At 43.8% G+C, this 21,888-nt stretch overlaps 1 protein-coding gene across 1 annotated transcript in view; it reads right to left on the minus strand.

Annotated features, from left to right (window-relative positions):
- Positions 1–21,888, minus strand: part of LOC109885679 (protein tweety homolog 3) — a 72,308-nt gene that overhangs the window by 22,332 nt on the left and 28,088 nt on the right. The window contains exons 3-10 of the mRNA XM_031814565.1: positions 16,686–16,797; positions 15,319–15,539; positions 11,585–11,680; positions 10,563–10,635; positions 9,962–10,037; positions 5,090–5,145; positions 4,870–4,962; positions 4,637–4,729 (exon numbers count right to left, since the gene is read on the minus strand). Coding sequence (XP_031670425.1) covers positions 4,637–4,729; positions 4,870–4,962; positions 5,090–5,145; positions 9,962–10,037; positions 10,563–10,635; positions 11,585–11,680; positions 15,319–15,539; positions 16,686–16,797 — 820 coding nt within the window. The remainder of the gene's footprint in view (positions 1–4,636; positions 4,730–4,869; positions 4,963–5,089; positions 5,146–9,961; positions 10,038–10,562; positions 10,636–11,584; positions 11,681–15,318; positions 15,540–16,685; positions 16,798–21,888) is intronic.

Below are 21,888 nucleotides of genomic sequence, written 5' to 3' on the forward strand. Positions count from 1 at the left end.
CCTGTTAGAGCCTGGACATAGTCCTGGAACACAATATAACACCACCCTGTTAGAGCCTGGACATAGTCCTGGAACACAACAATATAACACCACCCTGTTAGAGCCTGGACATAGTCCTGGAACACAACAATATAACACCACCCTGTTAGAGCCTGGACATAGTCCTGGAACACAATATAACACCACCCCTGTTAGAGCCTGGACATAGTCCTGGAACACGACATATAACACCACCCTGTTAGAGCCTGGACATAGTCCTGGAACACAACAATATAACACCACCCTGTTAGAGCCTGGACATAGTCCTGGACACAATATACACCACCCTGTTAGAGCCTGGACATAGTCCCTGGAACAACAATATAACACCACCCTGTTAGAGCCTGGACATAGTCCTGGAACACAATATAACACAACCCTGCTAGAGCCTGGACAGTGTCCTGGAACACAACAATATAACACCACCCTGTTAGAGCCTGGACATGTCCTGGAACACAACAATATAACACCACCCTGTTAGAGCCTGGACATAGTCCTGGAACACAATATAACACCACCCCTGTTAGAGCCTGGACATAGTCCTGGAACACAATATAACACCACCCTGTTAGAGCCTGAACATAGTCCGGGAACACTACAATATAACACCACCCTGTTAGAGCCTGGACATAGTCCTGAACACAATATAACACCACCCTGTTAGAGCCTGGACATAGTCCTGGAACACAAACAATATAACACCACCCTGTTAGAGCCTGGACATAGACCTGGAACACAACAATATAACACCACCCTGTTAGAGCCTGGACATAGTCCTGGAACACAATATAACACCACCCTGTTAGAGCCTGGACATAGTCCTGGAACACAATATATCACCACCCTGTTAGAGCCTGGACATAGTCCTGGAACACAATATAACACAACCCTGTTAGAGCCTGGACAGTGTCCTGGAACACAACAATATAACACCACCCTGTTATAGAGCCTGGACATAGTCCTGGAACACAATATAACACCACCCTGTTAGAGCCTGGACATAGTCTGGAACACAATATAACACCACCCTGTTAGAGCCTGAAAAATAGTCCTGGAACACTACAATATAACACCACCCTGTTAGAGCCTGGACCATAGTCCTGGAACACGACAAGTATAACACCACCCTGTTAGAGCTTGGCCAGAGTCCTGGAACACAATATAACACCACCCTGTTAGAGCCTGGACATAGTCCTGGAACACAATACTAACACCACCCTGTTAGAGCCTGGACATAGTCCTGGAACACAACAATATAACACCACCCTGTTTAGAGCCTGGACTAGACCTGGAACACACAATATAACACCCCCCTGTTAGAGCCTGGACTAGTCCTGGAACACGACAATATAACACCACCCTGTTAGAGCTTGGCCAGAGTCCTGAACACAATATACACACCACCTGTTAGAGCCTGGACATAGTCCTGAACAATATATCACCACACCCTGTTAGAGCCTGGACATAGTCCTGGAAACACAATATACACAACCCTGTTAGAGCCTGGACAGTGTCCTGGAACACAACAATATAACACCACCCTGTTTATGAGCCTGACATAGTCCTGGAACACAATATAACACCAACCCTGTTCGAGCCTGGACATAGTCCTGGAACACAATATAACACCACCCTGTTAGAGCCTGGACATAGTCCTGGAACACAATATAACACCACCCTGTTAGAGCCTGGACATAGTCCTGGAACACAATATAACACAACCCTGTTAGAGCCTGGACCATAGTCCTGGAACCAACAATATAACACCACCCTGTTAGAGCCTGGACATAGTCCTGGAACACAACAATATAACACCACCCTGTTAGAGCCTGGACATAGTCCTGAACACAATATAACACCACCCTGTTAGAGCCTGAACATAGTCCTGGAACACTACAATATAACACCACCCTGTTAGAGCCTGGACATAGTCCTGGAACACATATAACACCACCCTGTTAGAGCCTGGACATAGTCCTGGAACACAACAATATAACACCACCCTGTTAGAGCCTGGACATAGACCTGGAACACAACATATAACACCACCCTGTTTAGAGCCTGGACATAGTCCTGGAACACGACAATATAACACCACCCTGTTAGAGCTTGCCAGAGTCCTGGAACACAATATAACACCACCCTGTTAGAGCCTGGACATAGTCCTGGAACACAATATATCACCACCCCTGTTAGAGCCTGGACATAGTCCTGGAACACAATATAACACAACCCTGTTAGAGCCTGGACAGTGTCCTGGAAACACAACATATAACACCACCCTGTTAGAGCCTGGACATAGTCCTGGAACACAATATAACACCACCCTGTTCGAGCCTGGACATAGTCCTGGAACACAATATAACACCACCCTGTTAGAGCCTGGACATAGTCCTGGAACACAATATAACACCACCCTGTTAGAGCCTGGACATAGTCCTGGAACACAATATAACACAACCCTGTTAGAGCCTGGACATAGTCCTGGAACACAACAATATAACACCACCCTGTTAGAGCCTGGACATAGTCCTGGAACACAATATAACACCACCCTGTTAGAGCCTGGACATAGTCCTGGAACACAATATAACACCACCCTGTTAGAGCCTGGACATAGTCCTGGAACACAACAATATAACACCACCCTGTTAGAGCCTGGACATAGACCTGGAACACAACAATATAACACCACCCTGTTAGAGCCTGGACATAGTCCTGGAACACAATATAACACCACCCTGTTAGAGCCTGGACAGAGTCCTGGAACACAATATATCACCACCCTGTTAGAGCCTGGACATAGTCCTGGAACGCAACAATATAACACCACCCTGTTAGAGCCTGGACATAGTCCTGGAACACAATATAACACCACCCTGTTAGAGCCTGGACATAGTCCTGGAACACAATATAACACCACCCTGTTAGAGCCTGGACATAGTCCTGGAACACAATATAACACCACCCTGTTAGAGCCTGGACAGAGTCCTGGAACACAATATAACACCACCCTGTTAGAGCCTGGACATAGTCCTGGAACACAATATAACACCACCCTGTTAGAGCCTGGACATAGTCCTGGAACGCAACAATATAACAACCACCCTTTTAGAGCCTGGACATAGTCCTGGAACACAATATAACACCACCCTGTTAGAGCCTGGACAGAGTCCTGGAACACAATATAACACCACCCTGTTAGAGCCTGGACAGAGTCCTGGAACACAATATAACACCACCCCAGAGAATAAGAGAGAAGATAACAGAAGAAGAGAGGAGAAGAGAGGAGAGATGAAAGAGAGAAGAGAAGCGGAGAGGAGAGGATAAGAGAAGAAGAGGAGAGGAGAGGAGGAGAGGAGAGGATAAGAGAAGAGGTGAAGAGAAAGAGGAAAAGAGAAGAGATGAAGAGAAGCGGAGAGGATAAGAGAAGAAGAGAGGAGGACAAGAGAAGAGAGGAGAGGATAAGAGAGAGAGGAGAGGATAGGAGAAGAAGAGAGGAGGACAAGAGAAGAGAGGAGAGGATAGAGAGGAGAGGAGAGGATAGGAGAAGAAGAGAGGAGGACAAGAGAAGAAGAGAGGAGAGGATAAGAGAAGAGAGGAGAGGAGAAGAGAAGAGAGGAGTGGACAAGAGAAGAAGAGAGGAGAGGATAAGAGAAGAAGAGAGGAAAGGATAAGAGAGGAGAGGATAAGAGAAGAAGAGAGGAGAGGATAAGAGAAGAAGAGAGGAGAGGATAAGAGAAGAAGAGAGGTGAGGATAAGATAAGAAGAGGAGAGGATAAGAGAAGAAGAGAGGAGAGGATAAGAGAAGAATGAGAGGAGAGAGGAGAGAAGCGGAGAGGAGAGAGAAGCGGGTGTGAGTCATATTGTCCTATGAGGTTGTTGTCAGTTGTTTGATTTGAGGAAAGAGACAGCCTGGTGGCTTGAGATCTCCCTGGTAACGACTCTTACTCATCACAACAGTCACGACAACACCGTTTGAAAACAGTTGAATCAAGGTGTAAAGGATTTAACAAGTTTTCTCTTTCTGGACTTCAAGAAGAGGAAAATCACTGTCATTATCATGAAGGGTGAGAGGAGAGAGAGAGGGGAGAAAAATAGACAGAGAGACAGAGAGACAGAGAGAGAGAGAGACAGAGACAGAGACAGAGAGAGAGAGAGAGAGAGAGAGAGACAGAGACACAGAGAGAGAGAGAGAGAGAGAGAGAGAGACACAGATTGCGAGAGAGAGACAGCGAGAGAGAGAGACAGCGAGAGAGAGAGACAGCGAGAGAGAGAGAGAGAGAGAGAGCGAGAGAGAGAGACAGGGAGAGAGAGAGAGAGACAGGGAGAGAGAGACAGCGAGAGACAGGGAGAGAGAGAGACAGGGAGAGAGAGAGAGACAGGAGAGAGAGAGACAGGGAGAGAGAGAGACAGGGAGGGAGAGAGAGAGACAGCGAGAAAGAGAGACAGGGAGAGAGAGACAGGGAGAGTAGCTACCCCATCTATAAATAATGAACAGTTGAACAGGGGGAGGGACCAAAATTGTTTAATTTATTTGAAGGAGAGGAGCTCATTCCCCCCCCCCCCCCCCCCACACACACACACTGTATCTCACCATGTGCAGGCTGCGACAGTCGACCAGAGCGGTGAGTTGATGAAGGCCAACCTCCGTAGAGTTCAACACAGTCTGAATCTGTTCCAGAGTCCCCTAGAGAACCACAGCAGAGGTTACACTCACAGACACACACACACACACGCATGAACCCCCTGCACAGGCACACACACACACTTCAAGCACAAAGACAAACACACGTGAACATCAGCACACACACTCACACACACCCCTACCTTGGTGTTGGGGTAATCCCGTATAGCTGACTGTAGGAGTTCTGCCACGTCATCTTGCATCTCAACCAGGGCTTTGTGACTGCCAGACAGCTTCTGCAACACACACACACACACACACAGACACACACACACACACACAGGACTTCAGTGAAGGGCAGGACTTCAGGACTGCCCTTCATTCTTCCTGATTAGAATGTGTGTGGAGGAGGTGGAGTCGTACATGCTGGAAAGGATTTGATTGGCCACTGCTGCACCTCAGGTAATACTGCAGGATATCTGGAGAGAAACAGACACATATTGACGTCAATAATGTATTTATTTACCCCTTTTACTGAATGAGGTAGATCAATTCAACTGGAAGAAGTTCTTATTTACAACAAGAAGACATAGTGTATACTATGAAGATGATAGAGTATGGTAATGAGGAGAAACACAGTCAATATATACGAACAACTAAACAATGACAGACAGAGAGACAGACAGAGACAGAGAGACAGAGAGAGAGAGACAGAGAGAGAGAGACAGAGAGAGAGAGACAGAGAGAGAGAGAGACAGAGAGAGAGAGACAGAGAGAGAGAGACAGAGAGAGAGAGACAGAGAGAGAGAGAGAGAGAGACAGAGAGAGAGAGACAGAGAGAGAGAGACAGGAGAGAGAGAGACAGAGAGAGAGAGACAGAGAGAGAGAGAGAGAGAGAGAGAGAGAGAGAGAGAGAGAGAGAGAGAGAGAGACAGAGAGAGAGAGACAGAGAGAGACAGAGAGAGAGAGACAGAGAGAGAGAGACAGAGAGAGAGAGACAGAGAGAGAGAGACAGAGAGAGAGAGACAGAGAGAGAGAGACAGAGAGAGAGAGCGAGGATCATTCACTGTAGGTCTTCAAACCCTGCATCAGTAAATGATTAAAACTAGGACTGATAAGGAACAAACCAACATGAACTGTAACCGCTGAGCCTCAACAACAAGACTATCAACCCCAATGTAAACACACCCACCAGGGCTTCTGTTAGACGGTAAAAGCCGGATTTTGGCTGATATTTGTTTTTTGAAAAGCGATAAATAAAATTGCCGCCGGAGAAGAAGAAAAAACCCTGTTAAATAAATAAATACTGTTAATAAACCCTGTTAAATAAATACATACTGTTAATAAACCCTGTTAAATAAATAAATACTGTTAATAAACCCTGTTAAATAAATAAATACTGTTAATAAACCCTGTTAAATAAATACTGTTAATAAACCCTGTTAAATAAATACTGTTCATAAACCCTGTTAAATAAACTGTTAATAAACCCTGTTAAATAAATACTGTTAATAAACCCTGTTAAATAAATACTGTTCATAAACCCTGTTAAATAAACTGTTAATAAACCCTGTTAAATAAATACTGTTAATAAACCCTGTTAAATAAATACATACTGTTAATAAACCCTGTTAATAATACATACTGTTAATAAACCCTGTTAAATAAATACATACTGTTAATAAACCCTGTTAAATAAATACTGTTAATAAACCCTGTTAAATAAACTGTTAATAAACCCTGTTAAATAGATAAATACTGTTAATAAACCCTGTTAAATAAATACATACTGTTAATAAACCCTGTTAAATAAATACATACTGTTAATAAACCCTGTTAAATAAATACTGTTAATAAACCCTGTTAAATAAATACATACTGTTAATAAACCCTGTTAATAAACCCTGAGAGGGAGGAGGAAGGGGAGAGAGGGGTAACCTTGAGACACAGCCAGGTGGAGAGGGAGGAGGAAGGGGAGAGAGGGGTAACCTTGAGACACAGCCAGGTGGAGAGGGAAGAGGAAGGGGAGAGAGGGGTAACCTTGAGACACAGCCAGGGAGGGAGAGAGATGAGAGGGAGAGGGAGGGAGATATAAGGAAGGAACGGGAGGGTAGAATAATAACAATCTCACTGGACAGACTAACTGGCATTAATAGGACAGAGCCCATAATAAGGCGGAGGCCGATAAGACAGAGGCCGATAATAAGACGGAGGCCCATAATAAGGCGGAGGCCGATAAGACAGAGGCCGATAATAAGGCGGGGGCCGATAATAAGGCGGAGGCCGATAATAAGACGGAGGCCCATAATAAGGCGGAGGCCGATAATAAGACGGGGGCCGATAATAAGGCGGGGGCCCATAATAAGGCGGAGGCCGATAATAAGACGGAGGCCATAATAAGGCGGGGGGGCGATAATAAGGCGGAGGCCGTAATAAGGCGGAGGCCGTAATAAGACGGAGGCCGTAATAAGGCGGAGGCCGATAATAAGGCGGAGGCCGATAATGAGACGGAGGCCGTAATAAGGCGGAGGCCGTAATAAGGCGGAGGCCGATAATAAGGCGGAGGCCATAATAAGACGGAGGCCATAATAAGGCGGAGGCCGATAATAAGGCGGGGGCCGATAATAAGGCGGAGGCCGATAATAAGACGTAGGCCGTAATAAGGCAGAGACCGATAATAAGGCGGAGGCCGATAATGAGTCGGAGGCCATAATAAGACGGAGGCCATAATAAGGCGGAGGCCGTAATAAGGCGGAGGCCGATAATAAGGCGGAGACCGATAATAAGACGAGGCCGATAATAAGACGAGGCCGATAATAAGGCGAGGCCAATAATAAGGCGAGGCCGATAATGAGGCATAGGCCGTTTAATAAGGCGGAGGCCATAATAAGACAAGACCCATAATAAGGCGGAGGCCAATAAGAAGAGGCCGATAATAAGGCGGAGACCAATAATAAGGCGGAGGCCGTCAATAAGACGAGGTCGACAATAAGACGAGGCCGATAATAAGACAATAGCTTGAATGAAAAGATGAAGGATACACACACACAGTCAGGAGAGAGAAAGCAGGGCGAAGAGAGAAGAGTTGCTGGAGCGTTAAGCTGCCATAGAGACAGATAGCATACTGTCAATCATATAGACTCCCTACTGGAACACACAGTGGAGAGAACATCATATAGACTCCCTACTGAACACACACACAGTGGGGAGAACATCATATAGACTCCCTACTGGAACACACACACAGTGGGGAGAACATCATATAGACTCCCTACTGGAACACACACACAGTGGGGAAAACATCATATAGACTCCCTACTGGAACACACAGTGGAGAGAACATCATATAGACTCCCTACTTGAACACACAGTGGAGAGAACATCATATAGACTCCCTACTGGAACATCATATAGACTCCCTACTGGAACACACAGTGGAGAGAACATCATATAGACTCCCTACTGGAACACACAGTGGGGAGAACATCATATAGACTCCCTACTGGAACACACACACACAGTGGGGAGAACATCATATAGACTCCCTACTGGAACACACAATGGAGAGAACATCATATAGACTCCCTACTGGAACACACCCACAGTGGGGAGAACATCATATAGACTCCCTACTGGAACACACACACACAATGGAGAGAACATCATATAGACTCCCTACTGGAACACACACACAGTGGGGAAAACATTATATAGACTCCCTACTGGAACACACAGTGGAGAGAACATCATATAGACTCTCTACTGGAACACACAGTGGAGAGAACATCATATAGACTCCCTACTGGAACATCATATAGACTCCCTACTGGAACACACAGTGGAGAGAACATCATATAGACTCCCTACTGGAACACACAGTGGGGAGAACATCATATAGACTCCCTACTGGAACACACACACACAGTGGGGAGAACATCATATAGACTCCCTACTGGAACACACAATGGAGAGAACATCATATAGACTCCCTACTGGAACACACACACAGTGGGGAGAACATCATATAGACTCCCTACTGGAACACACACACACAGTGGAGAGAACATCATATAGACTCCCTACTGGAACACACAGTGGAGAGAACATCATATAGACTCCCTACTGGAACATCATATAGACTCCCTACTGGAACACACAGTGGAGAGAACATCATATAGACTCCCTACTGGAACACACAGTGGGGAGAACATCATATAGACTCCCTACTGGAACACACAATGGAGAGAACATCATATAGACTCCCTACTGGAACACACACACACAGTGGAGAGAACATCATATAGACTCCCTACTGGAACACACAGTGGAGAGAACATCATATAGACTCCCTACTGGAACACACAGTGGAGAGAACATCATATAGACTCCCTACTGGAACACACAGTGGAGAGAACATCATATAGACTCCCTACTGGAACACACAGTGGAGAGAACATCATATAGACTCCCTACTGGAACACACAGTGGAGAGAACATCATATAGACTCCCTACTGGAACACACAGTGGAGAGAACATCATATAGACTCCCTACTGGTACATCATATAGACTCCCTACTGGAACCCACAGTGGAGAGAACATCATATAGACTCCCTACTGGAACACACAATGGAGAGAACATCATATAGACTCCCTACTGGAACACACACACACAGTGGGGAGAACATCATATAGACTCCCTACTGGAACACACAATGGAGAGAACATCATATAGACTCCCTACTGGAACACACACACAGTGGGGAGAACATCATATAGACTCCCTACTGGAACACACACACACAGTGGAGAGAACATCATATAGACTCCCTACTGGAACACACAGTGGAGAGAACATCATATAGACTCCCTACTGGAACACACAGTGGAGAGAACATCATATAGACTCCCTACTGGAACACACAGTGGAGAGAACATCTTATAGACTCCCTACTGGAACACAGAGTGGAGTGAACATCATATAGACTCCCTACTGGAACACACAGTGGAGAGAACATCATATAGACTCCCTACTGGAACACACAGTGGAGAGAACAGAGTGTGTGTGTCAGGGTCAAGGTTGACCTGTCTGTCAGAAAGATGGAACCCAGATGGAATCCATCCATCTATCTATCACTTCCACCTCTACTTCATGCCCTTGTTCCTGTAGTTGTTCCTGTAGTTGTTCTATCTATCTTTCAGTCCCTTCTTTTCCCTGCCTCTCCTCTTCCCTCCTTCTGTTCCCACATTTCTCCAACTCCTTCCATCCAGTTTTGTCCTTCCCTCGTTCCCCTACCTTGGTTGATAACAGCGTTCTCCTTGGTTACCCTGGTGATGTAGGTATCCGGGGAAACACAGAAGTCGCTGGCCGTCTGTGAAAGAGAGACCATATGTCCATCACACAACCACAATACAGCCACACACAACCACAACACAACCACAACACAACCACACACACACAAAACCATAACCACAAAAAAATGTATCGCAACATAACCACAACACAACCACAACACAACCACAACACAACCACAACATAACCACAACACAACCACAACATAACCACAACACAACCACAACATAACCACAACACAACCACAACACAACCACAACACAACCACAACATAACCACAACACAACCACAACACAACCACAACACAACCACAACCACAACACAACCACAACACAACCACAACACAACCACAACATAACCACAACACAACCACAACACAACCAAACATAGGGTTCAGATCAAATTAAAAGTAAGGTATCTTAGATCTTTGGTATCTTAGACTACTTTTTCTACTTTGTCTAAGCCAATAGAAATCCAGTGAAATTATGTCATGTCACAGGAAACTGCCGTTGTCCTAGCAACACGTTTCCATGGAGACACTCACCGCGGCAGCTGCCAGCTCCAGTCCCAGAGACCCCCAGCTGATGATGAGAGTCAGAACACCCAACAAACACACCCTGAGAGAGAGAGAGAGAGAGAGGTATTAACACCTTATAAATGTTCAACCCTGTGAAATCACTGTGTGTGTGTAAAACAACGTGGGGTTGAGTCAGAGACATGTAACACACACACAACCTGTGAAATGTGAGTCATGCACACAAGATGGTCTTAATGTGTCCTCACTCCCACTCTGTCAATCTCTCTCCTACCCTCTCTCACTCTCTCTCCTACCCTCTCTCGCTTTCTCCAACGCTCTCTCTTTCTCCTATCCTCTCTCGCTTTCTCTCCAACCCTCTCTAGCTCTCTCCTACGCTCTCTCTCTCTCTCCTATCCTCTCTCGCTTTCTCTCCTACCCTCTCTAGATCTCTCCTACACTCTCTCTCTCTCTCGCTCTTTCAATCTCATCATCTCTCTCACTCCCACCGTCCATCTCTCTTTCCTTTCTTCTCTCATCATGTCCTGACTCCACAACTCTCCTCTTCTCACTGCCTTTTCTCTCCCTCTAATCATCCCTCGCTCTACCAGCCTAAACTCCTCTCTCCCTCTAATCATCCCTCGCTCTACCAGCCTAAACTCCTCTCTCCCTCTAATCATCCCTCGCTTTACCAGCCTAAATTCCTCTCTCCCTCTAGTCATCCCTCGCTCTACCAGCCTAAACTCCTCTCTCCCTCTAATCATCCCTCGCTCTACCAGCCTAAACTCCTCTCTCCCTCTAATCATCCCTCGCTCTATCAGCCTAAACTCCTCTCTCCCTCTAATCATCCCTCGCTCTACCAGCCTAAACTCCTCTCTCCCTCTAATCATCCCTCGCTCTACCAGCCTAAACTCCTCTCTCCCTCTAATCATCCCTCGCTCTACCAGCCTAAACTCCTCTCTCCCTCTAATCATCCCTCGCTCTATCAGCCTAAACTCCAGAGTTTAACTAACATCCAGAGTTCTCTGTGGTCGTCATGTGGTGTGGCTCACCCAATCAGAGTGCCTTTAGAGTTGCGTATCAGTCCGAACAGAACCAGCAGACAGATCAGAACATCAAACAGCAGCAGAGTCAGGTATACCAGCCACCTGGAAATATATAACACAATATATAACACTACATATAACACTATACCAGCCACCTGGAAATATATAACACAATATATAACACTATATACAACACTATATATAACACTATATATAACACTATACCAGTCACCTGGAAATATATAACACAATATATAACACTACATATAACACTATACCAGCCACCTGGAAATATATAACACAATATATAACACTATATACAACACTATATATAACATAATATATAACACTATATACAACACTATATATAACACTATATACAACACTATATAACACTATATACAACACTATATAACACTATATAACACTATATACAACACTATATATAACACTATATATAACATAATATATAACACTATATATAACACTATATATAACACTATATATAACACTATACCAGCCACCTGGAAATATATAACACAATATATAACACTATATACAACACTATACCAGCAACCTGGAAATATATAACACAATATATAACACTATATATAACACTATATATAACACTATACCAGCCACCTGGAAATATATAACACAATATATAACACTATATACAACACTATACCAGCCACCTGGAAATATATAACACAATATATAACACTATATACAACACTATACCAGCCACCTGGAAATATATAACACAATATATAACACTACATATAACACTATACCAGCCACCTGGAAATATATAACACTATATATAACACTACATACAACACTATACCAGCCACCTGGAAATATATAACACAATATATAACACTACATACAACACTATATATAACACTATACCAGCCACCTGGAAATATATAACACAATATATAACACTATATACAACACTATATATAACATAATATATAACACTATATATAACACTATACCAGCCACCTGGAAATATATAACACAATATATAACACTATATATAACACTATACCAGCCACCTGGAAATATATAACACAATATATAACACTATATACAACACTATATATAACATAATATATAACACTATATACAACACTATACCAGCCACCTGGAAATATATAACACAATATATAACACTATATACAACACTATATATAACATAATATATAACACTATATATAACACTATACCAGCCACCTGGAAATATATAACACAATATATAACACTATATATAACACTATACCAGCCACCTGGAAATATATAACACAATATATAACACTATACCAGCCACCTGGCAATATATAACACAATATATAACACTATATATAACACTATATATAACACTATATACAACACTATATATAACACTATATACAAGACTATATATAACACTATATACAACACTATATAACACTATATACAACACTATATACAAGACTATATATACACACCACTATATATAACACTATATACAACACTATACAACACTATATACAAGACTATATATAACACTATATACAAGACTATATATAACACTATATACAACACTATATACAACACTATATACAACACTATATAACACTATATAACACTATATACAACACTATATATAACACTATATACAACACTATATAACACTATATATAACCCTATATATAACACTATATATAACACTATATATAACACTATATACAACACTATATATAACACTATATATAACACTATAGACAACACTATATATAACACTATATACAACACTATATACAACACTATATACAACACTATATACAACACTATATATAACACTATATACAACACTATATACAACACTATATACAACACTATATAACACTATATACAACACTACATACAACACTATATATAACACTATATACAACACTATATACAACACTATATACAACACTATATACAGCACTATATAACACTATATACAACACTATATATAACACTATATACAACACTATATACAACACTATATACAGCACTATATAACACTATATACAACACTATATACAACACTATATACAGCACTATATAACACTATATACAACACTATATATAACACTATATACAACACTATATACAACACTATATACAACACTATATACAGCACTATATACAGCACTATATATAACACTATATATAACACTATACAACACTATATAACACTATATACAACACTATATACAACACTATATACAACACTATATACAACACTATATACAGCACTATATAACACTATATATAACACTATACAACACTATATACAACACTATATACAACACTATATACAACATTATATACAGCACTATATACAGCACTATATATAACACTATATACAACACTATATACAACACTATATACAAGACTATATATACACACCACTATATATAACACTATATATAACACTATATACAACACTATACAACACTATATACAAGACTATATACAACACTATATAACACTATATACAACACTATATATAACACTATATACAACACTATATATAACACTATATACAACACTATATACAACACTATATACAACACTATATATAACACTATATACAACACTATATATAACACTATACAACACTATATACAACACTATATACAACACTATATACAACACTATATACAACACTATATACAACACTATATATAACACTATATACAACACTATATATAACACTATATATAACACTATATACAAGACTACATATAACACTATATACAACACTATATATAACACTATATACAAGACTACATATAACACTATATACAACACTATATATAACACTATATACAACACTATATATAACACTATATACAACACTATATATAACACTATATACAACACTATATATAACACTATATATAACACTATATATAACACTATATACAACACTATATACAACACTATATAACACTATATACAACACTATATATAACACTATATACAACACTATATATAACACTATATACAAGACTATATATAACACTATATACAGCACTATATATACACACCACTATATATAACACTATATACAACACTATATACAACACTATATACAACACTATATACAACACTATATACAGCACTATATATACACACCACTATATATAACACTATATACAACACTATATACAACACTATACACACCACTATATATAACACTATATACAACACTATATATAACACTATATACAAGACTACATATAACACTATATACAACACTATATATAAACACTATATACAAGACTATATATAACACTATATACAACACTATATATAACACTATATACAAGACTACATATAACACTATATACAACACTATATATAACACTATATACAAGACTACATATAACACTATATACAACACTATATATAACACTATATACAAGACTACATATAACACTATATACAACACTATATATAACACTATATACAACACTATACACAACACTATATACAACACTATATATAACACTATATACAAGACTATATATAACACTATATACAACACTATATAACACTATATACAACACTATATATAACACTATATACAACACTACATATAATAGAGTCAGGTACAAATATATAATATAACAATATATAAGACAATATATAAAATAATATATAACACTGTATGGTACATGTATACAGCTGTAGCTCACCTGTACCAGTCAAAGGCTTCCGTCTTGAAGGCCAGGTCTTCTAGGGAGATCTCAGAGTTACTCCAGAAGGGGATGTCCACCATGAGTCTGACCAGCTCATCCAGCTGACCCTGGAGCTTCTGGACGATGGACACGTAGTCAGTCTGTTCAGAGTAGACCGTCTCCAACTGGACCAGACCTCCCTCCACTGTCTGGTTCAGAGACAGGGCACTGTCCGTCACCTACAGAGAGAGAGAGACACATAGTCAGTCTGGTCAGAGTAGACCGTCTCCAACTGGACCAGACCTCCCTCCACTGTCTGGTTCAGAGACAGGGCACTGTCCGTCACCTACAGAGAGAGAGAGACACATAGTCAGTCTGGTCAGAGTAGACCGTCTCCAACTGGACCAGACCTCCCTCCACTGTCTGGTTCAGAGCGCTGTCCTTCAGAGAGAGAGAGAGACACATTTGTGAGTGTTTTTTTAGAATCTGGAAGGTGTTGAGAGGTAGGATGAAAGTGGAGGGATGTTAGTCCTTAGTGCAGTAGGATGAAAGTGGAGGGATGTTAGCCCTTAGTGTGGTAGGATGAAAGTGGAGGGATGTTAGCCCTAGGTGTGGTAGGACAACAGTGGAGGGATGTTAGCCCTTAGTGTGGTAGGATGACAGTGGAGGGATGTTAGCCCTTAGTGTGGTAGGATGAAAGTGGTGGGATGTTAGCCCTTAGTGCGGTAGGATGAAAGTGGAGGGATGTTAGAGCTCTGTGCAGTAGGACGACAGTGGAGGGATGTTAGCCCTCTGTGTGGTAGGACAACAGTGGGGGGATGTTAGCGCTCTGTGTGGTAGGATGACAGTGGAGGGATGTTAGCCCTTAGTGTGGTAGGATGAAAGTGGAGGGATGTTAGAGCTCTGTGCAGTAGGACGATAGTGGAGGGATGTTAGCCCTCTGTGCGGTAGGACGACAGTGGAGGGATGTTAGCCCTTAGTGTGGTAGGACGACAGTGGAGGGATGTTAGAGCTCTGTGCAGTAGGATGAAAGTGGAGGGATCTTAGCCCTTAGTGCGGTAGGATGAAAGTGGAGGGATGTTAGCCCTTAGTGTGGTAGGATGAAAGTGGAGGGATGTTAGAGCTCTGTGCGGTAGGATGAAAGTGGAGGGATGTTAGCGCTCTGTGCGGTAGGATGAAATTGGAGGGATGTTAGCCCTTAGTGTGGTAGGATGAAATTGGAGGGATGTTAGCGCTCTGTGCGGTAGGATGAAATTGGAGGGATGTTAGAGCTCTGTGCTTGTGTTTGGAGTATACATGTTAGTGTGTGTGCGTGCGCGTGTGCGCGTGTGTGTGTGTGCGTGCGCGTGTGCGTGTGTGTGTGTGCGCATGCGTGACTGTCCCACCAGTTTGTCGACCCCTGCCACGGTGCGGTTGGCGTGCCGTAGAGAATACGCCAGGCGGTTGGCTCCATCACATGACTCCCCATTTCCATAGAAACCCACGGCGATGCCGGCACTGCGGGAAAGACAGGAAACAGGAAGTGTTATCGCATTGGCCAATATCAGTCACACACACACACACACACTAACATGTATACTCCAAATCATAAGCACAGAGCTCTAACATCCCTCCAATTTCATCCCTACCGCACAGAGCGCTAACATCCCTCCAATTTCATCCTACCGCACAGAGCGCTAACCTCCCTCCCAATTTCAATCCTACCCGCACACGTCCTAGCCTCTGTTGGTTGTTTTTGCTTTCTGTCACCCACCAAGCAGGAGACCAGTGTGGTAGTAGACAGATCAGACAGGACATACAGACAGACAGACAGAAGACCATCCAGACGACAGACAGGACCAGACAGACAGACAGACACGACAGACAGGGACGAAGACAGACAGGACACGACAGACAGACAGACAGACAGCAGACAGACAGACAGGACAGGACTAGACAGACAGACAGACAGACAGACAGACAGGACAGACAGACAGGACAGACAGACAGACAGACAGACAGACAGACACAGACAGGACAGACAGACAGACAGGACAGTACAGTACAGATCACAGACAGGTAGCAAGTACTAGACTAGATCAGAAAAGACAGACAGACAGACGAGGACCAGACAGACAGGACAGACAGACCAGACAGAACAGACGACAGACAGACCAGACAGACCAGACAAGACAGGACAGACAGACAACAGACAGACAGACAGACAGACAGACAGACAGACAGACAGACAGACAGACAGACAGACAGACAGACAGACAGACAGACAGACAGACAGACAGACAGACAGACAGACAGACAGACAGACAGACAGACAGACAGACAGACAGACAGACAGACAGACAGACAGACAGACAGACAGACAGACAGACAGACAGACAGACAGACAGACAGACAGACAGACAGACAGACAGACAGACAGACAGACAGACAGACAGACAGACAGACAGACAGACAGACAGACAGACAGACAGACAGACAGACAGACAGACAGACAGACAGACAGACAGACAGACAGACAGACAGACAGACAGACAGACAGACAGACAGACAGACAGACAGACAGACAGACAGACAGACAGACAGACAGACAGACAGACAGACAGACAGACAGACAGACAGACAGACAGACAGACAGACAGACAGACAGACAGACAGACAGACAGACAGACAGACAGACAGACAGACCGACCGACCGACCACCCACCCACCCACCCACCCACCCACCCACCCACCCACCCACCCACCCACCCACCCAATCTCTCCCTACGGCTATAGGACAGCAGGAGACAGTGTGGAGTAGACAGACAGACAGACAGACCCAATCTCTCCCTATGGCTACAGGACAGTGTGGAGTAGACAGACAGACAGACAGGCAGACAGACCCAATCTCTCCCTACGGCTATAGGACAGCAGGAGACAGTGTGGAGTAGACAGACAGACAGACAGGCAGACAGACCCAATCTCTCCCTATGGCTATAGGACATCAGGAGACAGTGTGGAACAGACAGACAGACAGACAGACCCAATCTCTCCCTATGGCTACAGGACAGTGTGGAGTAGACAGACAGGCAGACAGGCAGACAGGCAGACAGACAGACAGACGGACAGACAGACAGACAGACGGACGGACAGACAGACAGACAGACCCAATCTCTCCCTACGGCTACAGGACTACCAGGAATCACACTACGGCTGGACAATGGCCGGGTCGCCAGACCACACATAATGTGATTATTCTGCAGCTCTGGCTCCAGCAAACACACACACACACACACACACACACACACACACACACACACACACACACACACACACACACACACACACACACACACACTTCTCTCCCTCCATCCCGTGCCCCTCTTTTCTCATGCTGCCCCCCTTCTCCCCCCTCTCACTAAACAACAGCCTCACTCACATGGACTAACACACACACACACACCAAACACACGCCACACACACACGCGCCACACACGCACACACACACACACACACACACACACACACACACACACACCAGAGCGAGGGAAAGGGGATATCTAGTCAGTTGTACAACTGAATGTATTCAACTGAAATGTGTCTTCAGCATCTAACCCAACCCCTCTGAATCAGAGAGGTGTGGGGCGGCTGCCTTAATCGACCTCCACGTCTTCAGCGCCCGGAAAACAATGGGTTAACTGCCTTGCTCAGGGGCAGAACAACAGATTTGACCTTGTCAGCTCAGGAATTCGATCCAGCAACCTTTCAGTTACTAGTCCAACGCTCTAACCAGTAGGCTACCTGCCGGTGATCACACACACACATCAGAGAGAGAGTGATCACACACACATCAGAGAGAGAGTGATCACACACACATCAGAGAGAGGGTGATCACACACATCAGAGAGAGGGTGATCACACATCAGAGAGAAGGTTATCACACACATCAGAGGGTGATCACACACACATCAGAGAGAGTGATCACACACACATCAGAGAGAGGGTGATCACACACACATCAGAGAGAGTGATCACACACACATCAGAGAGAGGTTGATCACACACACACATCAGAGAGAGGGTGATCACACACACACAAGACATTTAAACGTGTTAACCCTCGCAAGGCTGCAGGCCCAGACGGCATCCCCAGCCGCGCCCTCAGAGCATGCGCAGACCAGCTGGCCGGTGTGTTTACGGACATATTCAATCAATCCCTATACCAGTCTGCTGTTCCCACATGCTTCAAGAGGGCCACCATTGTTCCTGTTCCCAAGAAAGCTAAGGTAACTGAGCTAAACGACTACCGCCCCGTAGCACTCACATCCGTCATCATGAAGTGCTTTGAGAGACTAGTCAAGGACCATATCACCTCCACCCTACCTGACACCCTAGACCCACTCCAATTTGCTTACCGCCCAAATAGGTCCACAGACGATGCAATCTCAACCACACTGCACACTGCCCTAACCCATCTGGACAAGAGGAATACCTATGTGAGAATGCTGTTCATCGACTACAGCTCGGCATTCAACACCATAGTACCCTCCAAGCTCGTCATCAAGCTCGAGACCCTGGGTCTCGACCCCGCCCTGTGCAACTGGGTACTGGACTTCCTGACGGGCCGCCCCCAGGTGGTGAGGGTAGGCAACAACATCTCCACCCCTCTGATCCTCAACACTGGGGCCCCACAAGGGTGCGTTCTGAGCCCTCTCCTGTACTCCCTGTTTACCCACGACTGCGTGGCCACGCACGCCTCCAACTCAATCATCAAGTTTGCGGACGACACAACAGTGGTAGGCTTGATTACCAACAACGACGAGACGGCCTACAGGGAGGAGGTGAGGGCCCTCGGAGTGTGGTGTCAGGAAAATAACCTCACACTCAACGTCAACAAAACTAAGGAGATGATTGTGGACTTCAGGAAACAGCAGAGGGAACACCCCCCTATCCACATCGATGGAACAGTAGTGGAGAGGGTAGCAAGTTTTAAGTTCCTTGGCATACACATCACAGACAAACTGAATTGGTCCACTCACACAGACAGCATCGTGAAGAAGGCGCAGCAGCGCCTCTTCAACCTCAGGAGGCTGAAGAAATTCGGCTTGTCACCAAAAGCACTCACAAACTTCTACAGATGCACAATCGAGAGCATCCTGGCGGGGTGTATCACCGCCTGGTATGGCAACTGCACCGCCCTCAACCGTAAGGCTATCCAGAGGGTAGTGAGGTCTGCACAACGCATCACCGGGGGCAAACTACCTGCCCTCCAGGACACCTACACCACCCGATGCTACAGGAAGGCCATAAAGATCATCAAGGACATCAACCACCCGAGCCACTGCCTGTTCACCCCGCTGTCATCCAGAAGGCGAGGTCAGTACAGGTGCATCAAAGCTGGGACTGAGAGACTGAAAAACAGCTTCTATCTCAAGGCCATCAGACTGTTAAACAGCCACCACTAACATTGAGTGGCTGCTGCCAACACACTGTCAATGACACTGACTCAACTCTAGCCACTTTAATAATGGGAATTGATGGGAAATTATGTAAATATATCACTAGCCACTTTAAACAATGCTACCTTATATAATGTTACTTACCCTACATTATTCATCTCATATGCATATGTATATACTGTACTCTATATCATTGACTGCATCCTTATGTAATACATGTATCACTAGCCACTTTAACTATGCCACTTTGTTTACATACTCATCTCATATGTTATACTGTACTCGATATCATCTACTGTATCTTGCCTATGCTGCTTTGTACCATAACTCATTCATATATCCTTATGTAAATATTCCTTATCCCCTTACACTGTGTATAAGACAGTAGTTTTTTTGGAATTGTTAGTTAGATTACTTGTTCGTTATTACTGCATTGTCGGAACTAGAAGCACAAGCATTTCGCTACACTCGCATTAACATCTGCTAACCATGTGTATGTGACAAATACAATTTGATTTGATTTGATTTGACATCAGAGAGAGGGTGATCACACACACATCAGAGAGATGCGGGGGGGCTGCCTTAATCGACCTCCACATCAGAGAGAGGGTGATCACACACACATCAGAGAGGTTGATCCTCCTCACTAACCAGTCCTCTGTGTGTCTCTGTCTGTAATAATGTCTTCTATAGGTTAACTGTCCTCACACATTTAGAACCATCAGTATAGCATTCATTCTCCTCCATTAACTACACTACCCCCTGTTAAATCCTGTGTGTGTGTGGTGTGTGGTGTGTGGTGTGTGGTGTGTGGTGTGTGGTGTGTGTGTGTGTGTATGTGTGTGTGGTGTGTGGTGTGTGGTGTGTGTGTGTGGTGTGTGTGTGTGTGTGTGTGTGTCCACCCATTATTAAAAGAGTTCTGTGGTTTAATCAGAGTTCTATGATGGACCTCATATTGTTATACCACAGAGATGCAGGGAGGGAGGGAGGGAGGGAGGGAGGGAGGGAGGGAGGGAGGGAGGGAGGTGTATGCTAGACAATGGAAGGAAGGGTGAGGGAGAATCAAACAAATTCTCTCCCTCCCTCTTTCTCTCTTTAAGCTCTCTCCCTCCCTCTTTCTCTCTTTAAGCTCTCTCCCTCTCTCTTTCTC

The sequence above is a fragment of the Oncorhynchus kisutch genome, unplaced genomic scaffold (genome assembly GCF_002021735.2).
Source record: "Oncorhynchus kisutch isolate 150728-3 unplaced genomic scaffold, Okis_V2 Okis07a-Okis12b_hom, whole genome shotgun sequence".
NCBI lineage: Eukaryota > Metazoa > Chordata > Actinopteri > Salmoniformes > Salmonidae > Oncorhynchus > Oncorhynchus kisutch.